Below are 14049 nucleotides of genomic sequence, written 5' to 3'. Positions count from 1 at the left end.
CGGCGGTCATGCGACATCAATATGGGGTGATGACGGAGATCCTGGGGCGCAGGTGCCAAGGTAAACCGTTGGCCGGCGCGACCGAGCTACGGCTTCGGGCGACCGGGGGGGGGGGGGGGGGGTGCGGGGAGGGTGGGAGGGGGCTCCGCCTGCCGGAGCCGCGTTCCAAGTTGAAGCGAACTCGAGGAGCCACAGCGGCGAGCGCGTTTTAGTGAGCGACGACCAGCGCGCACGGCGCGCCATTCATCAACCGGTTCGCACCGGCGGCAGCCGCCGCGAGTGACGTCGGCGCCCCGGGCCCCGCCCCGCGCCGCTGGCGTCCCGCCCCGTGATTGGCCGCCGCCGGTGCGCACGTCGCGCCGGCTATAAAGAGGCGGGCTTGTGACGCAAGGGCGCCTGGGCGCGCGCATTGGCTCTGGGCTGCGGCCGGCTCGGCGACGCTCCTCGGGCAGCTCACTGCATGGTCGTCTGGTGCCCCCGCCGCCTGCATCGCCGCCGCCGCCGCCGCCCCGCGACGCCCACCGCCGCCTGCCCTGCCGCCGCCGCCTGCGCCGCCTCGGGACCGGCTGTATGATTAGGCCACAATCTTCAATGAGTAGACATATTCCTGTGAGTACCGCGGCCCGGGCCTTTGTTAGAGCGGGGCGGCTGTGTGGGGAGGGAGGGAGAGAGACGGAGACGGAGGCGGGCGGGCGGGGGCGCCGGCAACGGGACCCGGACCGGGAGCGGTCGGCGGGGCCGACAAGCCGCCTTGAGCGCGTGCGACCCCTGCGGCCTTTGTTCCGAGAAGCCGCGCGGCCGTCGTGGACGTGGCCGGGGCGGGGCGCCGGGGACCGGGACCCGGCGCCCGGGGCCTCCCCAAGATGGCCTCGGTGGCCGCCCGCGCTCGCCACCGCGAACCCGTGATTGCGGACCTCGCGGCTGTGCGGCGGCGCCGCTCAAGCCCGGGCTTGCCCGACCTCCTCCAGGCGTCGGTAGGGGCGAGCGGGATGCCGGAGGGGGATCCCTACCCCGGGTCCCCGCGGCGGGCTGCGCCTGGGGCTGCCTGCTCCTGGGCCGGGAGCAACAGGAGCGAGCTGGCCAGAACCGCGAGGTTCCTGTTGAGTGAGCGGCCCTGCCCGCTGCTGTAGCGCTGTGATTCCCTCGGTGTTGGAACGATATGTGTGTGTGTTGTGTGCGTGCACTGGACACCTAGCTTCTGGGATCGTGCTTCCTGGCTTGCCTTTTTTTTTTTTTTTTTCCTCCTTCCCCTTCCCCTGTTTGCTGCGTGCCGGCTAATGGTTTGAAAACCATGAAAGCTAGACCTTTCCCAGAAAGAAACCGCGTTTGACACGCGCTCGATGGGGCTGCGTTACCTGAAATCCGAGTGTAATTTGGAACAGAAGTGCATAAAGTAGATGGTTCTATGGATTGGCTTGATTTCTGCAAGCTGACAAACTGGCTTAAATGCCACACACATACACACTCTCGTTTCTCTTATGTTTGCATGCTGTTAGTTTGTGCAGTTAAAATAGGGAGATCTCTCGTGGGTCTGAGCTACGGATCTTAATCAGTTTTGTTTTGTTTTTTCCTGTGAGGGGATAGGGGCATATTGGAAGGATGTCCGTGGTCACCACTCTTAATAGACGTGTCCTCCAGCCACTGGGTGGCTCCACTCATTTCAAACCAATTCAGATTTGTTGTTTTTGTTTTTTGTTTTCTTTCTGCTTTTCAGCTTCCCAATGGAACTCTTGAAAAGCTTTGTTTAAGTCCTATGTATGCCCCCAAAAAAATGTTTAGAGCAAGAAACCATACCTGAAAAAGATGTATTATCAATAATTTCAAATGATTGGAAGTCTACATTCTGAAGTAATGTCTTTAATGGTAATTTAGACACCAGGTTTTTAAACCCACCGGGCAGATTAAGTATCTTGTGAGGGCACATTTCAGAAAACATGGAAGTAGGTTGTCTTGATTGGAATACAATTTTAGCATTAGTTCTTTGTTTTTCCAGAAAAACAGACTGGGATTTTGGATTTTGTCTGAAGATTTTACTTGGGCAGTTTGTTCTCAAAGATACATATTACATGTTTGGGTCAGTGGTTGGCGTTGAGTGCTCTTGTTCTTGCGCATTCCTTAGTGCCTACCCAGACTGCCTGGAGTAGATGGACCTGCATTTGGTTAATGTTCATCTGTCTCTAATCAGTGTCTCTGAAAAGCTTTTATGCACGTACTCTGAGAAAAATGCCCTGTGAATATTTGCTTTACTGTTTGGTGCCAATATGGAACTGGTTTAATTTTTAGAAAGGAACTTAGGGAAAATGAAATGTACTTATGTCGGTAATAAGAGTCACCTTGTGTTTGAGACCGTTATAAAAAGCCCAAACAAATTCTTCTAATCCCTTTTTCATATCTGAGCTGGGTTTTAGTTTTAGAGCAGATAAGCGAAATTGGAGTTTAAAATAGGAAGAAGGTAAATGTGTGTTTATATGAAAACAGTTTGTCTTATGACTATGGTTGAGGACCCCCTTAAGTAAATTGTATTTATAACAGCTAATTTAGTTAGAAACCTGAGAGATGACACAAAGGTATAAATAAATGCTCTTAGGAGTTACTAGTTTTTAAGCAAGAAGTTTCTTATGGTTTCACTTAGAGAGCAACAATTCAGTGCGATATGGTTTGTGGAAACAAGATGGCCTGGCATTCCTAGAGATAGATGAGTCCCATCAGGATAGAATCACACCCTCACACACACTTCACCAGAGTTTAATGACATGTCCCTTTCCATACTGTGAGAAGTACTTGGTTACTTACACTTAGAACCTGGTGTAGCCTTGTAAAGCTATAATTGTATATGAGTTATTTTTAAATGTCAAGGAGATGATAAAAAATACAGAAGGGAAATGTGGGCATGGCTTCATTAGTGACTAAAATGTAAAGACTAATTATTGAAATAATAGCATTAAAAATACCTATACTATCTTTGTAGAAAGACCATATAACAGGTATCTCCTTACTTCTATCACAGTAGCTTAAGCAGTCAATATAAAATCAGAACTAGTGAGCAGCTAAAATAAATGTTTCTGAATGAGTTCAGTAAATTATGCAAAAACTGAGAATTTCAAACTACATGAAGTTTATATTTAGTGTGTAAACAGTAAGTCAATATAGAAAATAATGTATATAGGTTGAGCAAGCATTAAAAATAACTTAAAAGGAGGAGTAATTAATGAAATGTATGTGTATATAAATGTGTATATGGGAATTCTTTCAAATGTAGCAGTGACTTTTTACATTTTTTAATGATTGATTAGCAACTTTAATGCGCTTGTGACTGCATGCTGGAGGCCTATTGATTTTTAAAATGCAGTCACCTTGAATTTTATAATTCTAGTAAAAGTTGATGTCAATTTGATGAGCATAGTTGTGTACTTTACTGGGAAAGCATGACATGTTCCTTTTGAATTAGAAAATAACTTTCTTCTCTCTTTCTTCCTTTTTCTTCTAAACAGCAGTTCTGTGGTGTTCTTGGTCACACATTTATGGAGTTTCTGAAGGGCAGTGGAGATTACTGCCAGGCACAGCACGACCTCTATGCAGACAAGTGAACTGTAGAAATTCTTTACTACTCCACCAAGAAGCCCCCATAAGAGTGGATAACCTGGACACAGACGTGTTGAATTGAAATCTGCAAGAGCATTTTACAAGAGCTCAGACCTGGATGGGGTAAACCTCAGTGCACTTCCTTTGTATTGCCTCAGTATTACTGGATTGAAGAATCACTGCTTCTTGTTAGGAGGTTCATTTCATTGCCCATTTCTCCCAATTTCATACTCAAAGCACTGAGAATTTCAAGTGGAGTATATATTGAATATTGAAGTAGACTTCAGGTTGTTTGGAGGTTTTTTTGTTTGTTTTTGATTTTTTTTTTTTTGCGTCATTTCTGTATTCAATTTTTTAATTCTTTCATAACCCTACTGGGTGTTTTTTAAAAACTAACTTAACATGGCTCGAATGAACCGCCCTGCTCCTGTGGAAGTCACATACAAGAACATGAGATTCCTTATTACACACAATCCAACCAATGCGACCTTAAACAAATTTATAGAGGTAAGTAACATTTTTTAAAGATCCTAATTTGCAGTTAATGGTGGGGCTAACTTGAAAGATGTTGTTAACTATAGTTTTGGTACTCAGAAATGAAATGTCTTTATGGTGTTACACTTTGGGAACTATGTACTTTCTGAGACTGCCACTCATGATTTTTTTTTTTATTTCCAATGACTTTTTTTTAATGCAGAGTTGAATTATAATTATTCTCAAGCCTGTAGGTTTTTGGGGCGTTTTGGTTGGTTGGTTTTGGGGTTTTTTATGGTAAATGGCTTTTTTAAATTGAAGCCTGAATTTGAACTTTTGAAATTATTTCTAAGACTTTTAGCCTGGGGAGGTAGATCAGTCTATAAATTACTTTATTGCTCAAGTATGCAGACCCAAGTCTCCCTCAGAATCCACATTTAAAAAGCCATAAGCAGTGACACATGCTTGAAAGCCCAGCAATGGGGAAGCAGGGACACTTTGGACTCACTGTCAGCCAGCCTAGCCTTCTTGGCAAGTTTTAGACAGTGAGAGATCATTTCTCAAAATGGAGTAAATAGGACCAGAAGTTGACCTCTTATCTCTATATGCACCCAAGTATCCGTGGAAACAGGTTTTAAGGGTTTGTTTTTTCACCCTAACTTAAGTAAAAATGCATTTTTTTTATTTAGTTATTATGAGTAGAGAGTGTTCTGTCTGCAGTGCAGAAGAGGGCACCAAATCTCATTACAGATGGTTGTGAGCCACCATGTGGTTGCTGGGAGTTGAACTCTGTACCTCTCGAAGAACAGTCATGCTCTTAACCGCTGAGCCATCTCTCCAGCCGCAAGCATTTCTTCTCACACTGTTCTATTGACAACCAGATTTGATTTGCTCTTGTGTTAAATATACATAACAAGTTCTGCCATTCTTCCAATTACTGTCGTGATCAAAAGTTGTGAAAATGACAAATGATACAGCAATAATAATATGGTTCTGAGGACTTCCTGAATTTTTTTATATATGTATTTTTTTTCTAGGAACTTAAGAAGTATGGAGTTACCACAATAGTAAGAGTATGTGAAGCAACTTACGACACTACTCTTGTGGAGAAAGAAGGCATTCATGTTCTTGTAAGTACTTGAATTTTTATGCATTTCTGTTATGCTATGGAAGTTAATTCAAATCCAACTTCAAGTTCAATTTTTCTGGGTGGTGGTAGTGCACGCCTTTAATCTCAGCATTCAGGAGGCAGAGGCAGGTGGATCTCTGTGAGTTTGAGGCCAGCCTCCAAAGGTACAGGGAAACCCTCCCTGTCTCAAAAAAAAAAAAAACAAAAAACAAAAAAAAAGTTCAATTTTAAGCTAGCCTGTAGCTAGCTGTGAACTCATCAGTCCACTCCCTTCCTCCTGGGTTTTTGAGAATACAGGACTAGAACAGTGTACCTAGTTAATTTAAAGGTCTAAAATAGTTCTTCTTTTGATTCAGGACTGGCCTTTTGATGATGGTGCACCACCATCCAACCAGATTGTAGATGACTGGTTAAGTCTTGTAAAGATCAAATTTCGTGAAGAACCTGGCTGCTGTATTGCTGTCCATTGTGTTGCAGGCCTTGGCAGGTAAGAAAATCACTTTCTAGACCAGTGGTTCTCAACCTTCCTAATGCTGCCACCCTTTAATACAATTCCTCATGTTGTGGTGACCTCCATCCATAAAATTGTTTTTCACTTCTACTGCATAATTCATTTTGCTACTATTAGGAATCATGATCTGATTGTGTATCTGGTAAGTGACCTCCAAAGAGGTCTCAGTCCACAGGTTGAGAACTACTGTTCTAGCTAAAGGTTTGAATTGAAAGTACTAGAGTCTCTTTTTGGGGGGATTGAACCTGGACCCTTCTGCATACTAGACATGTACTCTAACACAATACTGTTGATTGATTCTTGGGCATCAGTTTTGAGGCAGAACCTCACTTGAGTTGCCCCATCTGGTCCTGACCTCACTTTCTGGCAGGCTTTGAAATTGTAACCTTCATGCCTCAGCTTTCCAGATAGCTGGAAAACTCTGTCCTACAATTTTTAGTGAAAAGCCAATATTGGTTTGGTGATATTACAGGATGATTTATAATTATATTTTTGGGTCTAGGGGATATTTGAATAATGAATTTTACAGGGTTTAATTTATAAAAATAGTGAGTTATCAAAATTTTTACCTTGCCAGAGCTCCAGTGCTTGTTGCCCTAGCATTAATTGAAGGTGGAATGAAATATGAAGATGCAGTACAATTCATAAGACAGTAAGTAATGCACTCTTCTGTTTCATGCCTGCTTGTATTTTCTTATTCAATATCTGAATTAAGTAAAATCCAGATCATGTCTTTGCTTTGTTTGCTTTGGTATTGTCTGACTGTGTGTGCCTGTTGTCCTTAGAGGTCAGAAGAAGGCATTAGAACCCTGGAACTGAAGTTATAGGTGGTTATATAAACCACCATGTCAGTGTTGGGAACTGAACCCAGGTCCTCTGGAAGAGCCACAAGTGCTCTTACCTTTACCCCCATCCTGTTGTATTTTTGAAATATTATATTGAGGTCAGGAAAAAAGGACATTATCCAACCTTTCTGCATTTATGCAAATAATTGCTGGATGATTTGTTCTGCTTTGTTGACTCAGTGTGCCGTTAATTTGTATTTTGCTGAGATATAAAAGGCATGAGCCACCAATGCCCGACTTTTGGCTTTTCAAGACAGGGTTTCTCTGTAGCTTTGGAGGCCGTCCGGAACTGGTTCTTGTAGACCATGCTGGCCTCGAACTCAGATGTCGGCATGCATCACCAACGCCCGCCCAGTTGGTGGGTGGTGGTAGTCTCATATCATTCATAGAATAAAAGTTAAATAAAACAAAAACCTGGCATATTTAGAAATCTCAGTGCTCTATATAGGTGCTTTGGTCTTTGTTGGCATCTTTGTTGCTACCAGAAAGAACATCCTTCAATTAAATTATTGTCTTTTTCCTTCCAGAAAGCGGCGAGGAGCTTTTAACAGCAAGCAACTTTTGTATCTGGAGAAGTACCGTCCTAAAATGCGGCTGCGCTTCAAGGATTCCAATGGGCATAGAAACAACTGTTGTATTCAATAAAACTGGGGTGCCTGATACCATCGCCTTGGGAGTGGAACTCAGATGGGACCTGATTTGTCATACATAATTTGCTAGCCAACATGGCGGCTTATTGTATAAGTCTACTGAAGCTTCTGCAGTAATATTGAAAAACCTGTTTTACCAGGCCACAAGCTTGACAGAATTGAAACCTTATATTTGAGTTATGATCAACACGTTTGGATACTTAGCAAAAGATCTTTGCTGGCCAGCATTTAAAATGTGCTTTTACTTGTACCAATTGACCTTTCCTAAAACACGGTATTGAGTTATGTCCTTAAATATACTCCTGTGCCAGAGTATTAGTGTATAAGGAATTTAGAATGATTTAGGTGCCAAAATACCCAGCACAATACCTATATATTTTTAGCATCGTACAGAACCAAAATTCCAGGAACTAAGAACACTCTAGACCTTCCATGGTGTATTCCTTCAATCATTTCAAACACTGCAGGGCTTTTGTCGTTATCTGCCTGCTCACTCTATGTTTACATCTCCCACACATACCAGTAAACATCAGGTTTGATTAGCCATCAACTTTTTTTATTTAGCAAGTCTTGTGTGGATTATTTAATGTCTATATTGTTTTGTGCTGTTATGGGAAACCTCCATTTGAAAATCGACTTTGTTACAGAAGCACATATCTTCAATAATGTCTCCAGACAAAAAGCCTTATAGTTAATTTAATGTTTGCACTCAAAGGTGCAACTTAACAGGGAGGGCCTGATAAAAGAATGGGAGGAGGCTATTAAATATTTTTAGTATAATGTTGTCTTTGTCTTGTGCAGAACATGTAGAATATGCTCTTTGATTTAGTAAAATTTTTTAAAGGTAGAGATACATTGTTGTAGCTAACCAATTCTTAATCAAAATTTCTGAAATTCTTGTTTTTTTTTTTTCATACCTATCAGAAGTTGTTTTCCAACTTGCTTGAATTATGGTTTTCCCCTTCTCTTCCCAACCTTGAAAAAAAAAAGACGTGGATCTGCTGACAAACTGAGCAGACATATTTTATATGCCTTTTCAGCTATGTAACTTAATAATTGGATACTTGATCATTTGTTTTATTATGTAATCGATAAAATGGTGATGTGTGTTAATGTTAGTTCAACCATATATTTATACTGTCTGGGAATGTGTGGTTATAGTTCTGTGGGAGAAATAATTTGTCAGTGTTCACCAGCTTGTAAAAACTTAGTGCAAGAGCTTCAACATCTAAATAAAGAATGAAATGCGTTTGTCACTGAGGTTATTTTGCTTAAAATTAACTTATTTTGTAGAAAACAATGGATTCGGTTAATGTTTCAATTTATGAACAAATTTGTTAGGGTTATGAGCACTGTTGAATACCAAGTGCTTTTTATTATAATTTTTTCTCTTTAAAAGTCAAGATAATTTTGAACCAATTGAATGTTGGTACTGAGGGAAAATAGTTTGTAATAGATGATGACCTTGATTTTTAATGCTTGGTTTCATCAGTCATTAGTAGTTTTGTGCAGTTTCTGATCCATTTTTCTCATTTTTAAGTTAATTACATGCCTGTATATATTTTGAAATTAATTTGAACCTGAGTATTTGGCACATGGCTTAATAAATTTTAACTTTCAATAATCTGAAATGTTTCATTTCCCTAGTTCATGCTCATGTCAGATGAACAGGCTTTGTTTTAAAATGTTATAAATGGAAGTTGAAACTTTGAAAAATGACATTCCACTTTATGCTTTAAAAGTTTACTGTCTTTTCATGCCAGTCTAGCACTTGAAGAGTACAGATCTGTAGGTCCTTGGTTCTTACTAAACAGCACTCTTTACTACCACATAGTCCATAAATATGTATTTGTTCTTTTGGGGAGAGGAAAGGTGCTGTCAAAATTCCATAAATTACTGAAAAACTGCATCTATTGAGGTTGTATGTATGGTGCCAAAAGTCACTTTGCTTTATAAATTTACCTGTGCATATAAACTGATACTGCTCTTTAGTCAAGTATGTTGCATCTGTAAATACAGCAATACCTGTGATAACATCCAAAAAATCCATCTAAGAAGAATTTAAAGAATTTTAAGCTGAGTTCTTCAATGCAAGAAGTTGGCAGATGTGTTATAAAATTTACTTGTGTGGGGAGGGAGGAGACTGGGAATACAGTTCAATGAGTAGAGTACTTGCCTAGCAAACAGAAAGCCCTGAGTTTGCTCCCCAGCACAGCAGGCATAGTGGTATAGAGAGATCAGAGATCTAAGGTCATCCTCAGTTATGTAACTAACTTAGCCAGCCTGTTGTATGTGAAATGCTGTGTCTAAAGACACTATTTGCGCCGGGCGTTGGTGGCGCACGCCTTTAATCCCAGCACTCGGGAGGCAGAGGCAGGCGGATCTCTGTGAGTTCGAGGCCAGCCTGGTCTACCGAGCGAGTTCCAGGACAGCCTCCAAAACAATACAGAGAAACCCTGCCTTGGAAAAACCAAAAAAAAAGAAAAAAGACGCTATTTGCTTGCTTGAGCTTTGGTATCTAAGTAGATAATAGTGAGTACCACTCCTGTACTATAGAAATCATGTTCCTGATAGAAGTAATGTGGTTACTGAATCAGGAAAAATGCAGGCTACTGGAAGAAAACCTTAAAAGTAGGTGCCACCAGTCATTTGCAGTAGCCCACAGCCTTCATTTTGCTCTTTGTGCCCACTGAGGGCAATGCTTCACTATCCACACTTAACATCCGTCCTCACTCATTGCCAAGGCATGTATGTGATCAAGTCCCAGTATATTGTGAATAGTAAGTACTGTGGTTCCAGAGCCTAGCTGTAATCTCAAGTTCAGGGTCTGTTTTGTTACATTCATCTGGCAAATGGCTACTCTACACAATTAAGAGGACTTCATAGTATTGCCAGATTCTACAGTAATGATCATAGCCCTTACCAGTAACAATCTTGTGTTGAAGTTCCAGGAAATGTTTCTGGTAAAAATGCTTCAATTGGAAGTGACTTTTTTTTTTTTTGTAAACAAAAGGGTAAAATACAAAAAGTAGTACCTACTGTACACGTTTATGCTCCACATTGTTGATTTCCTTGAACTTGTGTGTGTGTGGGTATGTGTCATCTTAAAACCTAAACTGAAAATTAAAGACTGCTTTAAGTGTCTGACACTTAATGTTTGTGCATTACCTTTTGGGTAACTACATTAAATATTGAAAGAAAAGTAAAAATACGGTCATTTCCAATACATTGAACCAGTTTATGTGTTAAGAATAGAACTGATGGTGAAATGGTTAGATTCATATTGCCATATTAACCAGAAAATACATATAGTTGATAGCTGCCACTTTGTGATTTACCATCAAGTGTTTTTCATAGTTCAGTGTTATATAAGGGGTTTATAATGGTTTGTTGCCGGTTTACACAGACAGGATGTGGGCCTCCAGTTGGGGTTCAGACCTAAATTTGAAATTGAGCTTAGTGGTGTGGTGCACTCCTTAAATGAGTGACAGGCAGATCTCTCAATTCCAGGCCAGCCAGAGCTACATAGTGAGATCCTATCTTAAAAAAGAAAAAGGAAAAACTTTATTTGACCCTTAAATATGCCAAGCCATGCATGCAGCCTAAGGAAAATACATATATGTAATACACCAGAGTTGCAGCCTGTCCTACATGAGACCCTGTCTCAAAAAGAATAAGCAATGGAGGGATGGGGTCAGGAAAGGAAGAAGGAAGGAATCTAGCCTGAAGGAAACTGGAATTCACAGAGCATGATCATCTGTTCCAATGATAACCTGCAGCCTGACTCACTAGTAGTTTTAACACTTTTTTAATATTGTGAAGTTTATTTGCATTAACTCCTTTTTTCCCACCAGCATAGGAGATACGTTTGTTCTTTATGATCAGAGAAAAGTAAATCTGATTCTACTATTCAGTAAAGAAAACTTGGAGTCTTAAAACAATCCAGTGCAACAATTTTCAGTAGTCCTCCTGACTCCAATGTAACCCATCAAAAGTATTCACATTAGGAAATTCTAAGTCCAAGCTATAGTTTATAGCTCTTTGTTTTTTCCTACATGGTCTACAGAGCCAGGAGTCTAAAGCAACAGTAGTCACTGCTTTTCAGAAGCTCAGGCCCCAGGGCTCACAGCACAACTCAGTAGTCACTAGGTCAGCCATTTTCTGAATGCCAGAGACCAAACTTCCATCAAGTCAGCTCTGGGCTTAACAGATAATTTACTGCAAACTGGGCATTGGTGGCGCACATCTTTAATCCCAGCACTCTGGAGGCAGAGGGAGGCAGATCCTGAGTTCGAGGCCAGCCTGGTCTACAAAACTACTCAGAGAAACCCTGTCTCCAGGGGGGAAAATAGATTTTGGACAACTATATATGATGCTTTCAAAATAAGGTAAAAATATGCTACAATATATTTGTTATGGGCTAAAGCCAGAAATATACAAGACTGACAATTTTTTTAAGTCACAAGAAAATATTTACTTATTTCTGATTTCTGTCTCCAAAGTGTTAAAATCATGCATGACCCAGTTTTGCACTTAAATTTTTTCACATTTACCACAATATGGTTTGAAGGTCCAAGAAGGAAAATAAATTAGGGAGAATAATTTGTAAGGCATAAGGTATCATGTTGTATTAAAGACTTAGCTAAATGTTTATAAATGTGTCCTGATGGAATGTGTCAAGTTTTTTGTTTGTTTTTTGAGACAGGGTTTCTCTGTATTGTTTTGGAGGCTGCTCTGTAGACCAGGCTGGCCTCGAACTCACAGAGATCCGCCTGCCTCTGCCTCCCGAGTGCTGGGATTAAAGGCGTGCACCACCAACGCCCTGCTGAAATGTGTCAAGTTTTAACACTCTTAGATAACTATTGTCTTGTCTTTGCAAAGAACTCAGAGAATTCTGTGGTCCGACATTTCCTTAATTTGAATGCCATCATAAGGAACTCAAGGTGATTGAAAACCAGCCCTGTCCCTGTAAAGTTCTTTTTTTCTTTTTCTTTTTCTTTTTCTTTTTTTTTTTTGTTTTGTTTTGTTTTGTTTTTCGAGACAGGGTTTCTCTGTATTGTTTTGGAGGCTGTCCTGGAACTCACTCGGTAGACCAGGCTGGCCTCAAACTCACAGGGATCCGCCTGCCTCTGCCTCCCGAGTGCTGGGATTAAAGGCGTGCACCACCAACGCCCGGCTCCCTGTAAAGTTCTTTGTTCTGGTTTTGCCTGTCTGTTTTTTTATATGTAACAATTGTATTGTGTGTGCTAGAATTTATTTGGCATTAAATGTCAAGTGTGTTCACGTTTTAAATTCAGTATTGGTTATCAACTTGACATATCTAAGAAGAGAAACCCTCAAACTGAAAAACACTGCCCAGTTCAGGTGGGCTTGTGGCCATATGTGTGAAGCATTTTCTTGGCTACTAACTGATATAAAAGGGACCAGCCTACTGTGCACCCTACTGCCTCTGGTCATGTGAGCATTGGCTTTCTTGAGGTAGCTGAACTTGAGGCAGAGAGCAAGCTGTCATTTGTTCTCTTCAGTGACTTCTATTTCAGTTCCTGACTCCAGACTCCTGCATCATGTTACTGTCCTCGGCTTTGGGGGTGATGTTTATAGCCTATAAGCAGCCAAGTTAAGTCCTTCCATCCCCCAAGTAGGTTTTTTTTTTCCTTTCTTTTCTTTTGGCTTTTCAAGACAGGGATGATTTCTCTGTGTAACAGCTCTAGCTGTCCTGGAACTTGATTTGTAGGCCAGAGATCTCAGAAATCACTTTGTAGACCTGGAACTCAGAGATCAGCCTGCCTCTGCTGGGATTAAAGGCATGCCCCACCGCCTCCTGGCTCAATCTGCTTTTTTGATTATGGCAACAGCAGAAAGCACACTAGGACAGACACACATTTGGAGAGAAACATTTTTTTTTTCTTTTGGTGGTGGTGTTTTTGAGACAGGCTGTAGCCTTGGCTGACCTCAAACTCCCTAGGTAACTGAGGATGACTTTGAACTTCTGATCCTCCTGCCTCCACTCCCAAGTTCTGGAATTCCAGGCTTGTGGTGTTGAGGTTGAACCCAGGGACTCATACATCTAGATAAGCACTCCACCCGTTGAGCTATATTGCCAATCCAGAGGAATCACTTTGGAAAGTAGAGTCTCGATTGTTGGTAGAGCTAGGGTCAAAGGGAGGGGTGTGGTTCCATCTTGGAAGAACGATTTAGATTCTTGGCTGGAATCCAGAATTCATGGTGAAATAGACTTTATTGCATGAACAATTACATCCTAGCTGTCGGGCACACTAATGACATAAGGTTTCATTTAAACCGTGCAATTGTAGGATTAACAACAGTAGAAGGTCTAAATGTGAACTTAAACTGCTAGGTGTAACATAATGCTATCTAACGGAAATGTCTCCCAAAATATTTTGGTATGAAAAGGAAAAAGTGATAAGCCCTTGCTAAAAATGTACATGTACTCAAATAATTTTCATGGGTTACTGTTAGCAGAATACCGTCAAAATACATAGACCTTTAGTACATAGACATTAATGAAACGGTAGTCGTAGTGTGCTTAGTGCACAATTATGCAGGAAAATAATTAAGGTGAATTTGACATCGCTCACTGGCACATAAAGGCATTCAAACTCTTCACCAAACCACATCTCAAAGAGCAAACTCTTGACAGCGTGAACATCTGGATGTTAAGCACTGGCCTTGAGTTGTCTGGCTGATTGCAAATACAAATACAAATACAAATAGGGATTGATGGGGGCGACGTGGAAATATAGGGAAGAGGGGCAACTCCAGAAGGAGAATTGATCTTTAATCAGAACAACTGAAGGACTGCAGTCTCTCTCTGGAAGTGAGACTATGCAAAAGGCA

General features: G+C 41.3%; 1 protein-coding gene across 6 annotated transcripts in view; it reads left to right on the top strand.

Moving 5' to 3' along the window:
- Ptp4a1 (protein tyrosine phosphatase 4A1) overlaps positions 1 to 8451 on the top strand; it is a 31459-nt gene extending 23008 nt beyond the window's left edge. For 3 of the 6 annotated variants that reach the window (XM_040729196.1, XM_040729195.1, XM_040729197.1), the window contains 5 exons: positions 3492 to 4089; positions 5094 to 5186; positions 5542 to 5672; positions 6274 to 6348; positions 7069 to 8451. In XM_040729196.1, the coding sequence (XP_040585130.1) occupies positions 3985 to 4089; positions 5094 to 5186; positions 5542 to 5672; positions 6274 to 6348; positions 7069 to 7186 (522 nt within the window). In that variant the 5' untranslated portion in view covers positions 3492 to 3984 and the 3' untranslated portion in view covers positions 7187 to 8451. Of the gene's footprint in view, positions 1 to 44; positions 61 to 458; positions 610 to 3491; positions 4090 to 5093; positions 5187 to 5541; positions 5673 to 6273; positions 6349 to 7068 lie in introns of those variants that run through there. The other 3 variants (XM_040729199.1, XM_040729198.1, XM_040729193.1) reach the window with 3 other exon arrangements.
- The last annotated feature ends 5598 nt before the right edge of the window (positions 8452 to 14049 follow it).

Source organism: Mesocricetus auratus, unplaced genomic scaffold, assembly GCF_017639785.1.
Source record: "Mesocricetus auratus isolate SY011 unplaced genomic scaffold, BCM_Maur_2.0 Super-Scaffold_100021, whole genome shotgun sequence".
Classification (NCBI taxonomy): domain Eukaryota; kingdom Metazoa; phylum Chordata; class Mammalia; order Rodentia; family Cricetidae; genus Mesocricetus; species Mesocricetus auratus.
This window is presented reverse-complemented; position numbering and strand designations above follow the sequence as displayed.